Source organism: Ictidomys tridecemlineatus, chromosome 5, assembly GCF_052094955.1.
Source record: "Ictidomys tridecemlineatus isolate mIctTri1 chromosome 5, mIctTri1.hap1, whole genome shotgun sequence".
NCBI classification, from domain to species: Eukaryota; Metazoa; Chordata; class Mammalia; order Rodentia; family Sciuridae; genus Ictidomys; species Ictidomys tridecemlineatus.
This window is the reverse complement of record NC_135481.1, coordinates 31,674,999-31,694,272: the sequence shown is the minus strand read 5'-3', so window position 1 is coordinate 31,694,272 and position 19,274 is coordinate 31,674,999. Positions and strand designations below refer to the sequence as shown.

The following is a 19,274-nucleotide window of genomic DNA, read 5'->3' as shown; positions in this document are numbered from 1 at the left end:
TTATGAAGGTCATCTAGAGAAACCTATATAGCCTAAAACAAACTTAAAGATAAATGATGTAACATTTTCCCTGTAAGATCAAGAATTACATAGGGATACCATTTTTAAGTCAGCATTTTTTTGGAAGTTCTAGACATTGGCAAGAAAAATAGACATAAAGCATATATACCATATATATGTATAAGTATTATGTGTCAATTTTTAAAAATTTAAAAAGATGCTTAGTGTTATACGGCTACTAAAGAACAGAGACAGGAAAGAAAACAGAGATAAGAAACGAGGAGGTAAAATGATCTTTATACTCAGAGAGCATACTTGCCCATATCTTGAAGGAAATGCTAAGAAACATGAAATGACTATTAGAACTAATAATCAAGTTTAGTAAAATTATAGGATATAAGATTAATATAAAAATGATAATTTCTATATGCTAGCAGTGAAAAACTGAAATTAAAAATTTAAAAATATAATGTTTAATATTATTGACAAAGGTGTGTTGTTAGAGTAAAAACTAGAAAAACTGCTGAGAGAAATTAAAGAAATTCTAAATAAATGTAGATATATTCTATGTTCATGGGATAGAAAATAAATTTGTTAAGATATCAAGTCTCCTCAAATTGATCTATAGATTCAATGTATTTGCAATCAAAATTCCATAGTATATATTTTAGAAACTGACAAAAAGATGAAAAAAATTTATGAAAATTAAATGAATAATAATATCCAGAATGATTTTGTAAAAACAAAGTAAAGTTGAGGAATACTGCTTGACTTCAAGATAAATTATAGAGCTACAGTTATCAAGATAGTTTGGTATTGACATCATTAGCACAGAATAGAGTATAGATTTATATATATATATATATATATATATGGTCAATTGCTGTTTTAACTAATGTCCCAACACAATTAAAAGGGGAAAGGGTAATATTTTCAATTAATGGTGCTAAAACAATATGTAAATAAATTATCTTTGATGCTTACTTCATATAAACAAAAATTACTAAAAATGAACTGGAGATCTAAAGTTAACGGCTGCATGCATAAATTATAAAACCATAGACTATAATATTTTTCAAAGAAAATATGGAAGATAATCTGAGCTGAAACTGGTTTCAGAACAAAATTCTTAAATAGAGTTCAAAGTATATCAGAAAAAAATGATAAATTTTATTTTGCCAAATAACAAACCTTGACATTCAAAAATTCCTGTTATAAAATGAAGAAAGCTGCAGGTTTGGAGAGATTTTTATCTAGAATATAAAAATAACTCTTATAACTCAATAATAAGATAAAAAATGCAAATAAAAATGGCCAAAAAATTGAACATTCACTTCTTCATAAAAGAGAACATGCAATGATAAATAAGGACATGAAAAGAATATTTTCTTCTTTTCAGTGTGGGGTGATTGAGCCTAGGACCATGCTCAGGTTAGGTAAGTGCTCTACCACTGAGCTACAGCCCCAGCCTTGAAAAGCTCATCATCACTAGTTGTTAGAGAAACTAAAATAAAACCTAACTAAATAGTATAAAAATAAAAATTTACATCATTAAAAACAAGACTCAATCATAGATTGTTTAAAGATCTGTTAGTGAGGAAGTAGTATAACTTGTACGCTGGTAGGAATGTAAAGCTTTGGATAAGTGTTTTACAATTTCCTAAAATATGATACATCTTCCTAGCATACTATGGAAGCATTCCACTACCGGTTTTCCAACAAAGAGAAGTAAAATTCCATGTCCTTACAAGGTTTGTATATGTATGTTCACTGCAGCTTTATTTTGTAATAGTTAAATACTAGAAATAATGCAAAGGTCTATCAATAGATGAATTAATAAACTATTCTATCCTTACTCTGGACTCTTATCAGCATTGTGAAGAAATAAGCTATTAAGACATGAACATCACAAATGAACCTTACAACAATATGCAGATTAAAAAATGTCATCCCAATATAGCAAACATTCTATGATTCTGTTATATTATATATAGTATATTATATATATATATATTTGCCATTATAAAATTATAGTGGCAAAAATAACATATTAGATTGCCTAGAGACTATGTGGGAGGAAGGAATTTTTTAAAAGCATGAGGAAATTTGGGAGTGATAGATACGTTTCCTATCCGAAGAGATGTGATGGGTTTTCAGTTTCTTTATATGTATGTCAAAACTCTTAAAGTTCCATACTTTGAATATATGAAGTATATTATACATCAACAGGCCTCAAAAAGTGAAAAAATTAATTATTTGAAACAAAACTCATAACACTAATAGAAGGCTGTTATTTGTTTACATCTACTATAGAGAGGACAACAATAGCCCAAAAGACAAGGAAAGTGCACATGTAGACCATACTGCTCCAAGTTTCTACATTTTAAGTGAAGCAATATAATATTAACTTCAGGTAGCATTTTGATAATTTAAGGATGCATTTTGTAATTATTAAACCATCTTAAAAATACAAAGTGGTAAAGGTAAATAGCCAATAGAAGAATTAAAATGGAATACTAAAAATATTCAATAAACCAAAAGAAGCAAGAAAAGGGGAATTGAAAAACAAAGAATGGATTCAATAAAATTGAAAACAAATAGGAACATAATAGAAATAAAACCAACTCTATCAATAATTATATTAAAGATAAATTAAGTATCATTTCTATTAAAAATTAAGATAGCATCAGACTAAATAAAAAACAAGTCTTAATCATAGTATTTTTTTACAAGAAATACACAAATCTATTAGAAAGACATTATCTTCCAATTAGTAATATAGCTAAAAGTGAGAATATATATAATGTACATAAAGACACAAAGTTCCTAAAAAACAATATAAAATATCATAACAGGTAAACGGAAAAAAGACTGAGATATGTTACTATTATAAAAACAATCTATGCATCAAATATTTAAAGACCTTCATAAAAATAACTTATTAGAAAAACTAGACTTATACATAATCTAATATGCTTGATTTTGGCTACCTTTTCCATTCTGCAGTTACCAAAATTTTACTTACTAGATATTATGTGTTCTTGACTACTTGCAATTCTTTCCTTTATTGATTTTTCAGTTGCTCTCTTGCTACCATGTATGGTTGTTGTGGAGAGGTCTTTTAGTTTCCAGTGAACCCAAAAGCCTTTTCGTGGTTTTAGTCCTGTTAATATGGAGTGTATATTTAGCCAAAGAAATTAGGATTTTGAAAAATACCTCTTAATTTGTCAAAGAATTTTGACTTACATATTTCATCCTCACAACAAAAATTTCTGCTTTTGTTCCTTTTAAGCTGTGTAGAATTATGTAAGCCATTTAACTACTCTAAACATCTGTATTTAAAATTGAAAATAATAAAATCCCTTTGGGCACTTCAGGATTAATTGAACTGTAATAAAGTGTGCAGTAAATAGAAACACACTCTACAAACACACTCTACAAACACACTCTACAAACATGATGTAATATTATTATTATCATTATTACTATTACCATACATATATACTTATATATACCATGCTCGTAAATACAGCCAATATTTTCCTCAGTAGTGGTTTTTCATTTAGGATTATTTACCAGATTCATTATCAAATTAGAATTTTCTAAGAGTTTTCAGCTACAGTTATCACATTTTTAGCATTATTAGCAGCATTTTGCTACTAGATAAAATATACAAAAGCCTTCAGTTTGATTCACTTGAGTGCTTTGTGATAGATTTCCTGTATTTAAAATTTTGGGTATTAATAGAAACTTTGATGCATAATAAAGTCAACAGATGCCATTGAAAGGATGGTTTATTATATGTAACTCCCAGGAGGAGAGGGGTATACCACAGGGGAAGCACTGGGACCAGTTAGGAAACAGAGGAAGAGAAGGAAACTATGGGCAAGAATCATTTTCCTTAGGAAGGAATGGGCAAGGTCAGGTAACCAGGCTTATGATAGTTATTATAGCTAGTTTGAATTATTTCAACAGGCTCTAGGTATAGGGACTGGTGCTATCTAATTGTCTGGTACCTGGTCCTAGGATGATTAGGACAGATAGTGCTTGGGATATGAGAGCCAATAAGAGGTGGTTATAGGGTGACCTTTGGATTGATTGGTTTATATCTGAGAAATATGTTCATAGGGAATTGTTTACTATTTGTTTTAGTCAGCTTTTTGCCACTGTGACTGAAGGACCCAACCAGAACAATTGTAGGGGAGGAAAAGTTTATATGAGGGCTCATGGTTTTAGAGGTCTCAATCCATAGAAGACTGGCTCCATTCATGGCAGAAGAGTGTGGCAGAGGAAACCAGCTCACAGGATGATCAGGAAGCAGAGAGAGAGACTCTACTCTCCAGTTACAAAATATATACCTCATAGCCACCCCCAAATGAACCACTTCCTCCAGCCAGAATAAAATAGACATTATTATTGCTGTATGTATATATGTGACTGCATGACCAATGTGATTCTGCAACTCGTACACTCAGAAAAATGAGAAATTATACCCCATCTGATTAAAATGTAAAATAAAATAAATAGCGAAAAAAAACCCAAAATATATACCTCATAGCCACACCCCAATTAACCACTTCCTCCAGCCACACCTCACCTACCTCTAGTTCCCATTCAGTTAATCCCATCAAGGATTAATTCATTAAGGCTGAAACCCAATCATTTCTCCTCAAAACCTTCTTGCATTGTCTCATGTAAGCTTTGGAGGGATACATCACATCTAAACTATGACACTATTTCTAGAAACTGGTTTACCACAGAAGGGCAAAACCCAAGGGTCAGAAAGTTCCATAATATGAAAAATGCCAATATACAGAAAATAAAAGACATGGTTAATATAATATAATGTTGAACAACACTTTCGTTTCTGGGCTAAAACCTTCTGGGAACTGATATAAAAAGGGAGATAACATATTGATTCAAATATTTTTGAAGGCTTTCTATGTGCTTGACATGAGATATAAAATTCTATTCAATTTAGTCCCCATTTTTTTCTATCAAGGCAGATGTGAAATTATTTAGCACATTGCCTGGTCCACAATAAGTTCTTAATATCAATTAACTTCTCTCACTCTTTTCCAAATTAACCTCTGGTTGAATTATGACAACATCTTGCATTATTTACAAATAAAATTTTCATATTAATTTCTAAACATGGACTGCTCCAAAGAATAACATTAACATAGGGCCATGAGACCCAGATGAAGTATGTTATCTTTTAAAATTATACTTTAGTAAGATCAATTTCATAGGAAATTATCATCATGCAGGGTTTAGAAACAAGTGAAGTACAAATAAAAGAGTGAAATCTCCAAATTATCTTTGCAATTAACTGATAGTTTACATATATTTAAAATTTTAGCATTTATTTCCTTAACTTATAAAGACATATAGTTTAAAGAATCAAATATTACTAAACCCCAATAATTCCTCACACATCACCAACACCATATTCTGCTTCCTAAAATCAAACACTTTTATTTGGTTCATATCCATATTCTACCAAAAAAGAGTGATATTGGCATTTTAATTTTAGGCATTATCTATTGACTTCCAACTAGGAAAGAAGATTTTGCCATCTTTCACACTCTTATCCCATAATCACCATATACAAACTCACTTTATACACTTTACATCAAATGTTAAATATGTTACAATTTTAATAACAATTGTTATAATTTTTATTGTATGAATATTAGTATTCATACATTTTTATTATATGAATATCAGTATTCATTATATTAATGATATAAAAATCTTCTTCACAGCTGAGCCATGTAGTACACTGTGTTTACCTTTATTTTCTTGAGAAAATTTTTTTTCTCTAAAGTTAATAATTTTATGTTTATTTTTCTATGAACTTATCATCACTTCTATTGTGTTCCATATGAACTTTTATTTTCACTAGGCCTGGTACTCAATTATCATTCTGGAACCTCTCTTTGTTTTAGTCAGTTATTCGTTCTGTGACTAAAAGACCTCACAAGCACAATTTTAGAGGAGGAATTTTATTTTATTTTAGAGCTCATGGTTTCAGAGGTCTCAGTCCATGGACAGTTGACTCTATTCCTCGGGGCTCAAGGTGATGCAGAACATCATGGTGGAAGACTGTGGCAGAGGGATGTGACTCACATGATGATCAGATCATATCTCCACTTGCCAGATACAAAATGGTACAAAGCCATGCCCCCAGTGACCCACCTCCTCCAGCCACACGCTATGTGCTTTCAGTAACCTTAGGGGATTAATTACTATCAGGAGATTAATTCACCTATTGGGGTAAGGCTCTCATACCCCAATCATTTTACCTCTAAACCTTCTTGCATTGTCTCACACATGAGATTTTGGGGGACACATCACATCCAAACCATAACACTCTTAAAGCTTTCTGTTGATTCCAATCTGAATTTTTTTTTCATAAAGACTGTTACACAACTCCCATATTGGGAACTCAGATCATCATTATTTTGTGCTCCATTGACCTCCATTTCTTGAATCCCATTTTTTCTTTCTTTATTCATTCTCTATGATTGTGAATGTTTCTCCAAAAGCTTCATAAGAAAAGATGTATGCAAGGAAACTATTCAAGGACATATACATCTGAAAATGTCTTCAGGTCATCCTGAAGATTTGGTTAGGTGGATTCTAACTTATTAATAATATTCACTTAGAATTATTAAGACATTGTTCCATTGTCATCTAAGTTTTCAGAGGTGCTAATGAGAGGGTTTATATCATCTGTCTCCTAATTTTTCTGTTGTTTGGAAGTATTTGACTTTATTCTTTTTTTGTGCTCAGGGTTGTAAGAATTCACTATTACACACTGTGATATCAGCTATTTTATTCATTCTCTTAATCTTTTTTAAACTGGAAACGCATGTGTTTTCCAGTATGAAAAAATTTTGGAAATTTTTAAAAATTATTTGTTCTTTATATATATATATATATATATATATATATATATATATATATAACAGTAGAGTGTATTTTGACATACATACACAGAGCATAATTTATTCTAATCTGGATCCCATTTTTGTGGTTGAACAAGATGTGGAATTTCACTGATGGTGTATTCAAAATGAACATAGGAAAGTTATATACAATTCATTCTACTGTCTTTCCTATTTCCATACCTCTTCCCTTCCCTTCATTCCCCTTTGTCTAATCCAATGAACTTCTTTTCTTCACTCCCCGGCTCCATTATTGTGTGTTAGCATCCATATATCAGAGAGAACATTTGGCCTTTGGTTTTTGGAGATTGGCTTATTTCACTTAGCATGATAGTCTTCAGTTCTATCCATTTACTAGAAAATACCATAATTAAATACTTCTTTGATTAATTCTTTGACTGATTTTTTGGAAATAATATAGAAAACTGAGATCTAAAGATGGAAAAATTGAAGGATCCGTTTCTCTCATCTGAGATTGATGTTTAGATCACCGATCTTCAGACCTTATTATTTTTTAAGAATATGCATTAAAGGCATATTTTTTCAAATGTCTTTTTTCATCTCCCTCAGGTAAGCAAGACTTACATCTCATATCTACTTAAAGAAACGTATGTTTGTATCCTTAGATTTTGGGTTGGTTGCCCTGAAATCCTGATGGGTTTAAGAATAGTTTTGTATTTGCAGATTAGGGTGGTGATTTTTCTTTGTTTTGCTTTGGTTCTTGTTTTTTGGTGGAAGGGAAGAGTGTAGTCAGAAGGGCTCTTACATGTAGAAGAGGGAAGCAGAGCAGTCAGTGTCAGAGTGATGTGAGGTATAAAAAGATTTAATCAGACTGCTGGCTTTGAGACGGATGAGAGCTATGAGGCAAAGAATGCAGACAGCTTTAAGAAGCCTCAAAGAAGCAGACCCTTCCCTAAAACTTCTAAAAGGAACACAATCTTATCAACATTTTGATTTTAGTTTGCTGAGACTCATTTTGGACTTCTTACTCCACAAGTGTAAGATAATAAATTTGGATTTTTTTTAAATCCCTAAACAGTAATTTGCTATGGCAGCAATAGAAAACTAATACAATCTTTAATAGAACAGACAATATGATTGATATATGTACATTCCATGTATGTATTATATGTCAAAATACATTCTGCTGTCATGTATGACTTAAAAAATTTTAAAAAATCCTTCAAAAAGAAGAAAGAAAACTAATAAATCTTTGATGCTCTTCTTTCCCTTGTTATGTACAAATAACTTTGGTAATGAAAAGTTTGCTTGTGAAAAAAATTATCCAAAAAATAAAGTCAATTGATAATGCAAGTAATGTAACTCAGTATAATGTAAAAAGAATTAGAAAGTGATTACTTCATTCTGAAAAAGGAAGTGTGATATATTAAAGAGGAGAACATTGAATTCAGTATTTTAGAGCAATAATGTAAACATTTCCTCAATAAATAAATAAGAAAAACATGTTTTTAGATTTTTTTCCAACAAGTGTTCCAACCAATCCAAAATAATTAGTCACAAATGAGGTATAAAAACAGTAAAGTAAAAAAGATTATTTATGAAAACAGACTCAAAAAACATGTAATGATTGATGAATTGCACTGTGAGAGAAAGCAATGTAAGAAAAAATATATATAAATACATTCATGAGTAAATAAATCATAGAGGCTATAATGTAGTTGCTACTTATATTTTTATTGATGCATATGAATATAAATATGAATTAAAAATGTACAGCTCAATGAAATTTTACAAATTTAATGCATGGAGCCTATGTAACAAAGCTCCTAAAATCTCTCCTTCCTAGTTGTTATCAATTCTCAAGGGTATCCATTATTCTTACACAATAGATTAGTTCTATCAAGTTTTAAACTTTATGTAAATAAAGTCATACAGGATTTACTATATTTTGTCTGACTTGCACAGACTGTGTTTGTGTAATATACTCAGTGTTGCATATAGTTATAGTTTGTTAATTCTTATTGTTTATAATATTTCACTATATAAATATTTCACAATTCATCTAAACTTCATATTATTGATGGGAATTTGGATAGTTTCTATCATTATTATTATAGATAGGTATGCTATGATCATTTTTTACTTTTCTTTGGTTTATAGACATATGCATATTTCTGTGGGGCATCTACCTGGGAGTCATAAATGTGTTGGGTCAAATATATGCATAAATTTAGCTTTAGTAGATACTGGCAGTTGATCAAAATCATTGTATTGACTTATTCTCCCACAGGCATCATTGCCTTCTATCTTAAGAAAATGTTGTTTTGAAATTTTTAAAAATTTAACTAGTTCTTTGCGATAATTATAGATTAACACATAGCTGAAAGAAATACTACAGAGAGTGCTCTGTACTCTTTGTAGCTTCCTGGAATGGTAACACTTTGCATAAATATAGTGTAATATCACAACCAGGATATAGATATTGATAAACTAAAAATACAAAACAACTGAGCATGGTGGCATACACCTGTAATCCCAGAGACTTGGGATCCTGAGGCAGGAGAGCAGAGAATTCAAAGCCAAAGTCTACAATTTAGTGAGGCCCTAAGAAACTTAGCAGAACCCTGTTTCAAGATAAATAAATAAAAACAAACAAACAAATAAATATAACAAGGATCCCTTAAATTATCATCCTTAACCTCTTCCCTTCCTTTTCCTGTTATCCGCTACCTAGAAAACTTGATAGCTACTAATCTGTTCTTAATTTCTAATCTGTTCGTAGTTTCTGTCATGAAAAGATCAGTAGTCTTTATATACACAAAGAATAACCAGTTAGCATAATTGTAAAGGAAACCTCACTTATAAGTAAAATACTTGAGAAGATTAAATTCTTGGCAATAAACTTAACACTATTTATGCAAAATCTATATGAACAAAACATTAAAATACTACTGAAGGACACTAAAATAGACTTAAGGGTAGGTGATTAAAAAAAAACAGGTACATCAATGCCATGGAATACATACTACTCAGAAATTTTTAAAAAATGGACTTTTGACCAATGCAACAACTTGAGTGAATCTACAGAGAATTATGCTGAGTGAATAAAGTCAATCTTAAAAGGTTACATATCATTTGATTTTATTGATATAACAATAAATGACAGAAACTACAAACAGATTAGAAATTAAGAAACTTGACGGGCCCCCTATCTCAAAAAAAACAAAACAAAACAAAACAAAACAGAATAGATCTATCACAAGGACCCCTTGAATTGCCATCCTTAATCTCTTCCCTTCCTTTTTTCTGTTATCCCCCACCTGGAACACTTGATAGCTACTAATCTGTTCTTAGTTTCTGTCATTTCAAAATTGTTATATCAATATATAGATAGGATTTTATATCTATATATCATTATATACACAAATATATTTTAATACTTCTTGTGCAATTCATCTTTTAATTGGTTTCTATTATATAATTAGGAAAGAAGGTACAGATCAGATTAAGATGAAGCAAAAGCAAGTAGCCAGGAATTTCATAAGGAAAGACTCTGAGACCCTCTGGTAAATCCAGTTGGGAATGTTTACTTTTGGTCATTCCTATAAGTCTTCAAATTATACTTCTCATTCCTCAGCAGACTGCCAAGAGCAAAGCAAGAACACTAATGTACAAAACTAATGTTTCATAAATAACAGAAAAAGCTGTTTCAACTAAAGTAAACAAAGCGTTTCTTGTTTCAGGAAGTTTTATAAGACTACAACTGGAAAAGGTAATACAAAGAAATCAAAATTATCATGGCAAGAGGGTAAAAAGATTATAAGAAAAATATCAACTTTGGCATCCCAAAGGGTAAAGTTAAATCAATTTGTCTCTGCAGCAGTAGAGCTATAATTAAAGGGTAGGAAAAAATCTAACCAATGTTAATTATAAGTGGCTAAAATACCTAAAATTTTTTATTTAAAAAAATAAAAAGTGTATCTAAATTGCATCAAATGAAGATTTATGTTAGACAAAAAAGACAAAATTTCTCTTTTGTCTCACATGACTTGCTTATTTATTGAAGTACTAGGGATTGAATCAGGGTCTCATGAATTCCTGGTAAAGGCTCAAGCACTGAACTAGTCTCAAACTCCTTTTTAAACTTTTATTTTGAGACAGGGTCTTGCTAAGTTGCTAGTCTGCTCTAGAATTTGTGATCCTTTTGCTTCAACTTCCCCAATAGCTGGGATTGTAGCTGTGTGCCACCATGTCTGACTCTCGTATGATTTTTAAGAGGATAAAAGGATTTTTTCATTTAGCAAAGATAAAACACATATTGAAACACTGGAAATATAAAGAAAATTGTATAAAAGCACACATATATAGCAGTCTATATAGAACTACACTATACATTAAAAAATTCTATTTTCTATGGAGAGCATATCTTTGTTTTCAAGTCACTAGCTACCTTTTATAATATTCTATTATGTATTATTCTGTAAGAAGAATAACTCAATAAATCCCAAAATACAAATAAGATACAAACCATGGTGTTTAAGATAATACAAAAAGTAGACATTAATAACTGAAGTATAAATACAAAAGACTTTGCTATTAAAAACACTATATGACTCAGGTGAAAACAAATCAAAATTGCAGGTACTTGCAGGAAAAGTTCTATGTCCTTATGTATATGGTGATTTCATTTATATATATATTTGCACTTATATATGTACATATTATGAAATCATGTTAAATACTTGAGACTTATGTTCTGCATTTGATGTATATTAGACTTCAATAGAATAATTTTAAATAAGTAACAATAGAAAGTGAAAAACAATTTTTAAAGAGTAAGCAAATAAATATTACTTTGTTATTCTTTGTTATATTCTTTGTTATTTGAATATTCTCCGTAACAACTTGCAAATCCATATTCTCTTTCTTCAAAAGCCATAAATATGACTGATTCATTTTGAAAATCTGTAAATTGCTTGGGACTCTGGGTGTGAGTATATAGTTAATGCTGCAGTTGTACGTCAGCTGTTCTCTATATAGGATCATGTCTCATACTTATGTTGTATGAAAGTGTGCATTATCACTATCATATTCCCTTCTTTTAGCCTGTAAATTTAGTCCTCCAAGTGTCCCAGTGTTTCTGCCAAGCATCTGAAGAGATAAGCAACCCTGTCCTAATTTAGATAATATCTTCAGTATGTTTTACCATATCACTTCATTACTCATTTTTTATTTCATCACTTCTCTATTGCCAATTCCATATTATATTGTTGAATGCTGCACACAAATGTATTTAGTTTATTATTGGTTAAACAGGTACTTAATTTATTAAGTGACTGATATTATGAAGAATTTCTTGGTGGGTTATTATATAGATACATGTGTTTTAATGATATTTGGGGAATTTGGTCAGTATTTTTGTGTGGTTTGGAAGCACACTGCTATTCTTCTTAGTTAAACTGGAATGTCAGCTCCCAATTTTTGAAAAAAATTTTTGATACATTTTCAGAAATAAATTAGCTTCAGATTATGAAGGATACCTGTAGTTAGAACTTTATAGTGAAATCTCAGGAAATATTCATAGGTAAATTCATAGCATTAGCAGCTTCTACTACTAAACAGGGAAATATGAAAATAATGTACAAAGTTTTCAGTTCTAAAAGTTTAAAAAGAACAGCAAATGAACATGAAAGAAGACTGAGACAGAATTTAATGACAGGTCAGGTATGGTGAGGCATGTCTGTAATCCCAGGGACTTAGGAAGTTGAGGTAGGAGGATTGCAAATTCAAGGCCAGCCTTAGCAACTTAGTAAGATCCTAAGCAACTAAGCAAGACTCTGTCTCAAAATAAAAAATAAAAAGTGCTGGGATGTAATTCAGTGGTAAAGTGCCCCTAGGTTCAATCCTCAGTACCAAAACATTGAAAAAATATATTATCTTTTAATATATTAGTTAAGTTAGTGGAAATTAAAGATGAAGAAAGAATTACTCAAGGAGCCAGATAGTTCATTTTTTCAAGATATAGTCTTTTATTTCAGTGATTTTTTATAAATATGCATAATTACTTTTTAATCTATCTATTCATATTTATAACAAGCTGAAATAAGACCATACCAATGTTTTCAACTCTTTTTTTTCTCAAAACATTTTATTTACAAAAAGAAAGTCATTTTATTCACTTTATTGACTTTAACAGTTCTGAGTTAATTGCTGCATCAGGGTTGCACACAGCCCAATCAATTGCAGGTGTTCATCAGCGCCATCTGCTAAGCATTTGTCAACTTCCGCAAGCTTTTCTGTAATGATGGACTTCTGTTTGTCAGAAAGGTTATCATTTTCTGCAACCACATCATGGAGTTGATTTATAAATTGAGTGGCTGCATGACCCTCATCTATCAATTCCTTCACTACAGCTTCCAGTTTATCAAAGGAGCCACTCTGACATGCAGCAAATATTCCATCAATTGCCTCAGCTGGTATAACCCCAGCAATGTCTGTGATCACTTTTTCCATGACTTCCTTTCCACCTGTTAATCGAGTAGCACTTTGAAGAAATGTAATGGCTTTCCTTAAGTCTCCCTCTGATACTTTAACTAGATAAACTATTCCCTCATTACTAATTTTGACATTTTCCTTCTCAGCAATGTCTAGTAATCGCTGCTGTTGAGTTTCATCTGATAAAGGCTTGAAGTGGAATTTTGAACATCTAGAGGTCAAGGGTTCAATTATTCTACTAATATAGTTACAGATGAGACAGAAACGTGTGGTTTTAGATTCTTTCTCCATAGTTCATCTTAAAGCTGCCTGAGCAGCTGAGGTCATGGAATCAGCTTCATCCAAAATTACAATCTTAAAAGGAGGACATGGCTTCCCATCTGAACGACTTCCTGACACAGTTAATTGAGCAAAATTTTTCACCTTCTCTAGAACTACTTGTATTCCACGTTCATCAGATGCATTTAACTCAAGAACTCTTAATCGAAATAGTTCAGGCCCAAAGAATTCTCTAGCAGCTGCCAAAATGGTGGATGTCTTCCCAGTTCCAGGTGGCCCATAAAACAAGAGATTAGGTAGATCAGCTCCTTCTCAAGATTTTTTCAACACTGCAACTACTTCTTCTTGAAAGCAACTTCATCTACACATTTTGGGCGATATTTTTCCACCCATGGAACATGTTTGACTTTCTTGTTCTCACCACTGCTCCCTGCAGTGGCAGCTACTCCTCGATCCTTGGTTAATGGTGGTTTAGTACTGATAGATGTGCCTTTTAGAAATGCCTGCATGGTTACTTCACCCTGCAAATCCTGTTTCCCGCGCGGGAACCGCAGAGCCTGGGTCTTTCAGCCTCTCGTCACCAAAGCCAGTGGACTGCCGGCTTGTTCTGGGATCTTCCGGAATGAGAAAAGGACAAGGTGGTGGCAAAGTCTCAGCTCTGTTCCTAATTCAGACAATAACGGGACCGGAAGACTTGCAGTAGGTGCAGTCTCTTCAGTCGCCTGGGTTCCCGCCACGGAACGGCCGCGAAGTGTTTTAAACTCTAATTCAGTACTTACATGTTTAATTCTGGCCTTTGTCTCTTGCTTAGCTATAACTTTGCTTTATAATTGTAAGAACCTGCCTCCACCATCATTTGTTTGTTGAGCCCCAGTTTATGAATGAAGCAGTTTAGGACTGTTAATTCATGTTTCCTTAATTTTACCAGCTAAAGTACAGTTTTCATATATAATTTATTTTGTCTTTAGTTTTTCTAATCAAAACACCATTTTGCAGTTGCATAGTAAGCTCCCTTTCCCCCCTAATTCTTTTTGTAAAGTTATATTATAAATTTGTTATACATTTAAATTCTTTTCTTTTTAAAGTTGAGATGGACACAATACCTTTATTTTATTTATATTTTAATGTGGTGCTGAGGATTGAACCCCGTGCCTCACACATGCTCTACCACTGAGCCACAACCCCAGCATTAAATTATTTTTTTACATTCTGCATTCCATCTAGTATTACCCTGTTTTCTTCATTGATTCCTTAAAATTTTCATTTATTTTAACGTTCATTCTCTGTGATTTAAAATTACATGGGTTTGAACCAGTGTACAATGCTTTTACTTTTAAACTACACATATCATTATATTTAAAGTGAGTTTCTTATATACAGCATATACATGGATTGTTTTTATATTTCCAAACTCTATTCCCCATCACACTTATGATTGTTTCTTTATTTTTAGAAAACAATGTTAGAAGTTTGGGTTATAATTTTTGTCTGCTCTGTCCCTTTTTTGTCGTTTAATTTAAAATTTCACCAGTTTTCAGCAATATTTTTTCTTTTGAATTAAAAAATATGTACTAGTTTTTTAGGATTGGCATAAAATACCATGGGCTGGGTGGACTTGAACAACAGAAATTTATTTGCTCACACTTGTAGAAGTTGGCATCCAAGATCAAAGTGTTAGCAGGTTTGGTTTCTCTCAAGGCCTCTCCTTAGCTTGCAGATGGTTACCTTCTTAACGTGTCCTCATGTGACCCTTTCTATATATACATACATTCTGCCTTTCCCTCTTTATTGAGGTAAAATTAACAAATAAAAGTTATCCATATTCAAGGTGTACAATGTGTTTGTATATACGTATACAGTGTGAAATTATTGTTACAATCAAATTAATTAACATTTATCATCTCCTAATTACCTTTCTATTTTGGTGTGAGCATACTTAAGATATACTTCTCTTAGAAACTTTCTTTTTTTTAAAATTTTTTATTTTTTTATTGGTTGTTCACAACATTACAAAGCTCTTGACATATCATATTTCATACATTAGATTGAAGTGGGTTATGAACTCCCAATTTTACCCCAAATGCAGATTGCAGAATCACGTCGGTTACACATCCACAATTTTACATAATGCCCAATTAGTAATTGTTGTATTCTGCTACCTTTCCTATCCCCTACTATCCCCCTCCCCTCCCCTCCCATCTTCTCTCTCTACCCCTCTTAGAAACTTTCAAGGACGTGACGTGGTATCATCAACCACAGTCATCATGTACATTAGGTCTCCAGAACTTTTTTAACTTATAAATGCAAATTAACTCTTTAACTAAGCATTCCCCATTCTCCTTATTCCTTGGTCTTTGGTAAGCACTCTTCTATTCTCTATTTCATTGAGTTTGACTCCAACTTTAGTGAGATCATGTAGTATTTTTTATTTTTGTATCAGGCTAAATTTACTTGGCATAATAATGTTTTTAGGTCCATCTATGTTGTTGTTGAAGATGGCAGAACTTCCTTTGTTTTGAAGGTTGAATAAAATAGTTCTGTGTGTGTGTGTGTGTGTGTGTGTGTGTGTATCTCAATATAAAACATCAAAGCAAGTTAGCTGCAGGCTGAATCTCTTAAGAATATTATTGAAGGAAAAAAATCTTCATCAAACTGAATTTAATGGCACATTAAAAGAATCATTCACTATGATCAAATAGCAAATTTGGTGTGTGTGTGTGTGTGTGTGTGTGTGTGTGTGTGTGTGACAATTTCTTTATCCATTATCCAATGACAGAAACTGTCATTTCTACAACTTGACTATTTTGGGAGGAAAGAGGGGTACTGGGGATTGAATTCAGGGGCGCTCGACCACTGAGCCACATCCCCTGTCCTATTTTGTATTTTTTATTTAGAGACAGGGTCTCACTGAGTTGCTTAGTGCCTTGCTTTTGCTGAAGCTGGCTTTGCACTTGAGATCTTCCTACCTCAGCCTCCCAAGCTGCTGGAATTATAGGCATGAGTCACACTGCCCAGTTTGACTATCTTTTTTGATCTTTTTAGATATTCATGACAGTAGAGTATATTTTGACATTATACATACACAGAATATAACTTATTCTAATTAAGATTCCTATTCTTGTGGTTGTATATAATGTGGAATTTCACTGGTCATGTATTCATATATGAACATAGGAAAGTTATGTCCAATTCATTGTACTGTCTTTCCTATATCTTTTCCCCTTCCATCCCTTCACTCTTCTTTGTATTATCAAATGAACTTTTCTTCTTCACCCCCGTCCCATTTTCCCTTCTATCACCCTTATTGTGTGTCAGCATCCACATGTCAGAGAAAACATTTGGCCTTTGGTTTTGGGGATTGGATTATTTCACTTAGCATTTTCTACAGTTCCATCCATTTACCAGCAAATGCCATAATTTCAGTCTTACTACGGCTGAATAATTTCCATGTGTATATGCACCACATTTTCTTTATCCATTCATCTGTTGAAGGGCACCTAGGGTGGTTCCATAGCTTAGCTATTGTGAATTGAGCTGCTATAAACATTGATGTGGCTGCATCACTGTAGTATGATTTTAAGCCTTTGCGCATATATTGAAGAATGGGATAAATGGGTCAAATGGCGTTCCATTCCATTTTTTTTTGGAATCTCCATACTACTTTTCGTAGTGGTCGCATAAATTTGCAGTCCTGCCAGCAATGTATGGATGTACCTATATCCCTACATCATCACCAATATTTATTGTTGCTTGTATTCTTTAATTGTCATTCTGACTGGAGTGAGATGGAATCTCAGTGTAGTTTTAATTTACATTTCTGTAATTGCTAGAAATGTTCAACATTCTTTTCATATATTTATTGAACATTCATATGTCTTCTTCTGTGAAGTGCCTGTTCAGTTTATTTGCCCATTTATTCATTGGATTTTTGGTTTTTGGTGTTAAGGTTTTTTTCTTTGTATATCCTGGAGATTAATGCTCCATCTGAGTTGCAGGTGGCAAAGAGTTTTCTCCCATTCTTTAGGCACTCTGTCCAAGTTCTTGATTATTTCCTTTGCTCTTTTACTTCTTGCACTTTAGGAATATATAATGCTGTGGTGAGCACAGGAGTGCAGATCTCTTTGAGGCAGTGCTTTTATTGCCTTTGGATATATACTCAGAAATAGAACTGCTGGATCATATTCTATTGTCAATTTTTTGAGTAACCTCCAATAGTGTCTGGCATAACAAAATGCACAATGGTTACCTTTTCTCTATATCCCCAAAGACTATTATTATATTTTGACTTTTTGATAATAGTCTTTTTGCCATTGAGGTGCTATTTCAATGAGCATTTGAGTTGCATTTCTCTTGATAATTATTGATATTGAGTACTTTTTCATATACATGATGACTCTTTCTCTTTGGAAAAATGTCTAAGTCCTTTGGCAATGCTTTGATTGCTTTATTTTTGTTATTACATTGTTTCCTTCCTTGCATGTTTTCCTTTATTTTCTATTATAAACATTAGCTTATATTAATTATCCATATTAATAAGATTCACTGTGATATTTGCATGCATGCATATATCATGTTTTAATTGCATCCTCCCTGTCTCTGTATCCTCTCCACCCGAAGTCCCCTTCTCTTCTCCTTTCTGATATTGTTTTTGCCTTGTTTTGTACTATTTTCCACATATGAAAGAACACAGAAAATATTTGTCTCTTTGTGTCAGGCTTATTTTACTTAACATGCTGATCTTGTAGCATCATCCATTTCCTGGCAAATGAGATTATTTAATTCTATATTTAATGTATATTATTCTATTATAGATACTTGTCAGTGGGTGACCAAATAAAGAAAATGTGGTACCACATTTGGTCATCCACTGACAAGTATCTAGACTGATTCTCTATTTGACTATTGTAAGTAGGGCTGCAATAAAGACAAGGTATGCAGGTATCTCTTTACTTTCAGGTATACACCCAGGAATGGCATATAGTTGGATCCCATGTTAGTTTTTTAAAATTTTGAAAAAACTCTACTGTTTTTCCATAGTGGATGTACTAATTTCTATTCTAATAATGTATAAGGTTACTTTTTCTCTTCACCAGAATTTGTTATCCTTTGGTTATCTGATAACAGGCATTCTAACTAGAATAAGATGAAATTTCAAGATAGCTTTGATTTTCATATAGGTACACAGTGTAATTTTTGAATTCTTTATATATTCTGGATAACAATTTTTTGCAAATGAATAACTAGCAAAGCTTTTCTCCCACTCTGTGGGTTGTCTGTTGATTGATTACTTTGTCATGCAGAAGCTTTTAAACTATAATTCCATTTTTAATTCTTGCTTTTATTTTCTGAGATATTGAAGGTTCTATTCAGGAAATTGATGTGTGTACCTATGTCTTGAAGTAGTTTCAATGTTTCAGGTCTTTGATCAGAAATTGATGTGTGTACCTATATCTTGAAGTAGTTTCAGGTCTTTGATCCATTTGTAGTCAAAATTTGTATAGGTGAAGAAATGGAGATCTGGTTTTGATCTTCTACAGGTGAATATTCAGTTTTCCCAGGACCCTTTGTTCAGCAGGCTATCTTTTC

At 32.1% G+C, this 19,274-nt stretch overlaps 1 protein-coding gene and 1 pseudogene across 1 annotated transcript in view; both read right to left on the bottom strand.

The window, feature by feature from the left end:
- Positions 1–3,017: 3,017 nt before the first annotated feature.
- Fam227b (family with sequence similarity 227 member B) overlaps positions 3,018–19,274 on the bottom strand; it is a 69,074-nt gene continuing 52,817 nt past the window's right edge. Inside the window, exon 11 of the mRNA XM_078049018.1 lies at positions 3,018–3,163. Coding sequence (XP_077905144.1) covers positions 3,018–3,163 — 146 coding nt within the window. The remainder of the gene's footprint in view (positions 3,164–19,274) is intronic.
- LOC101974971 (replication factor C subunit 4 pseudogene) lies at positions 13,094–14,359 on the bottom strand (annotated as a pseudogene).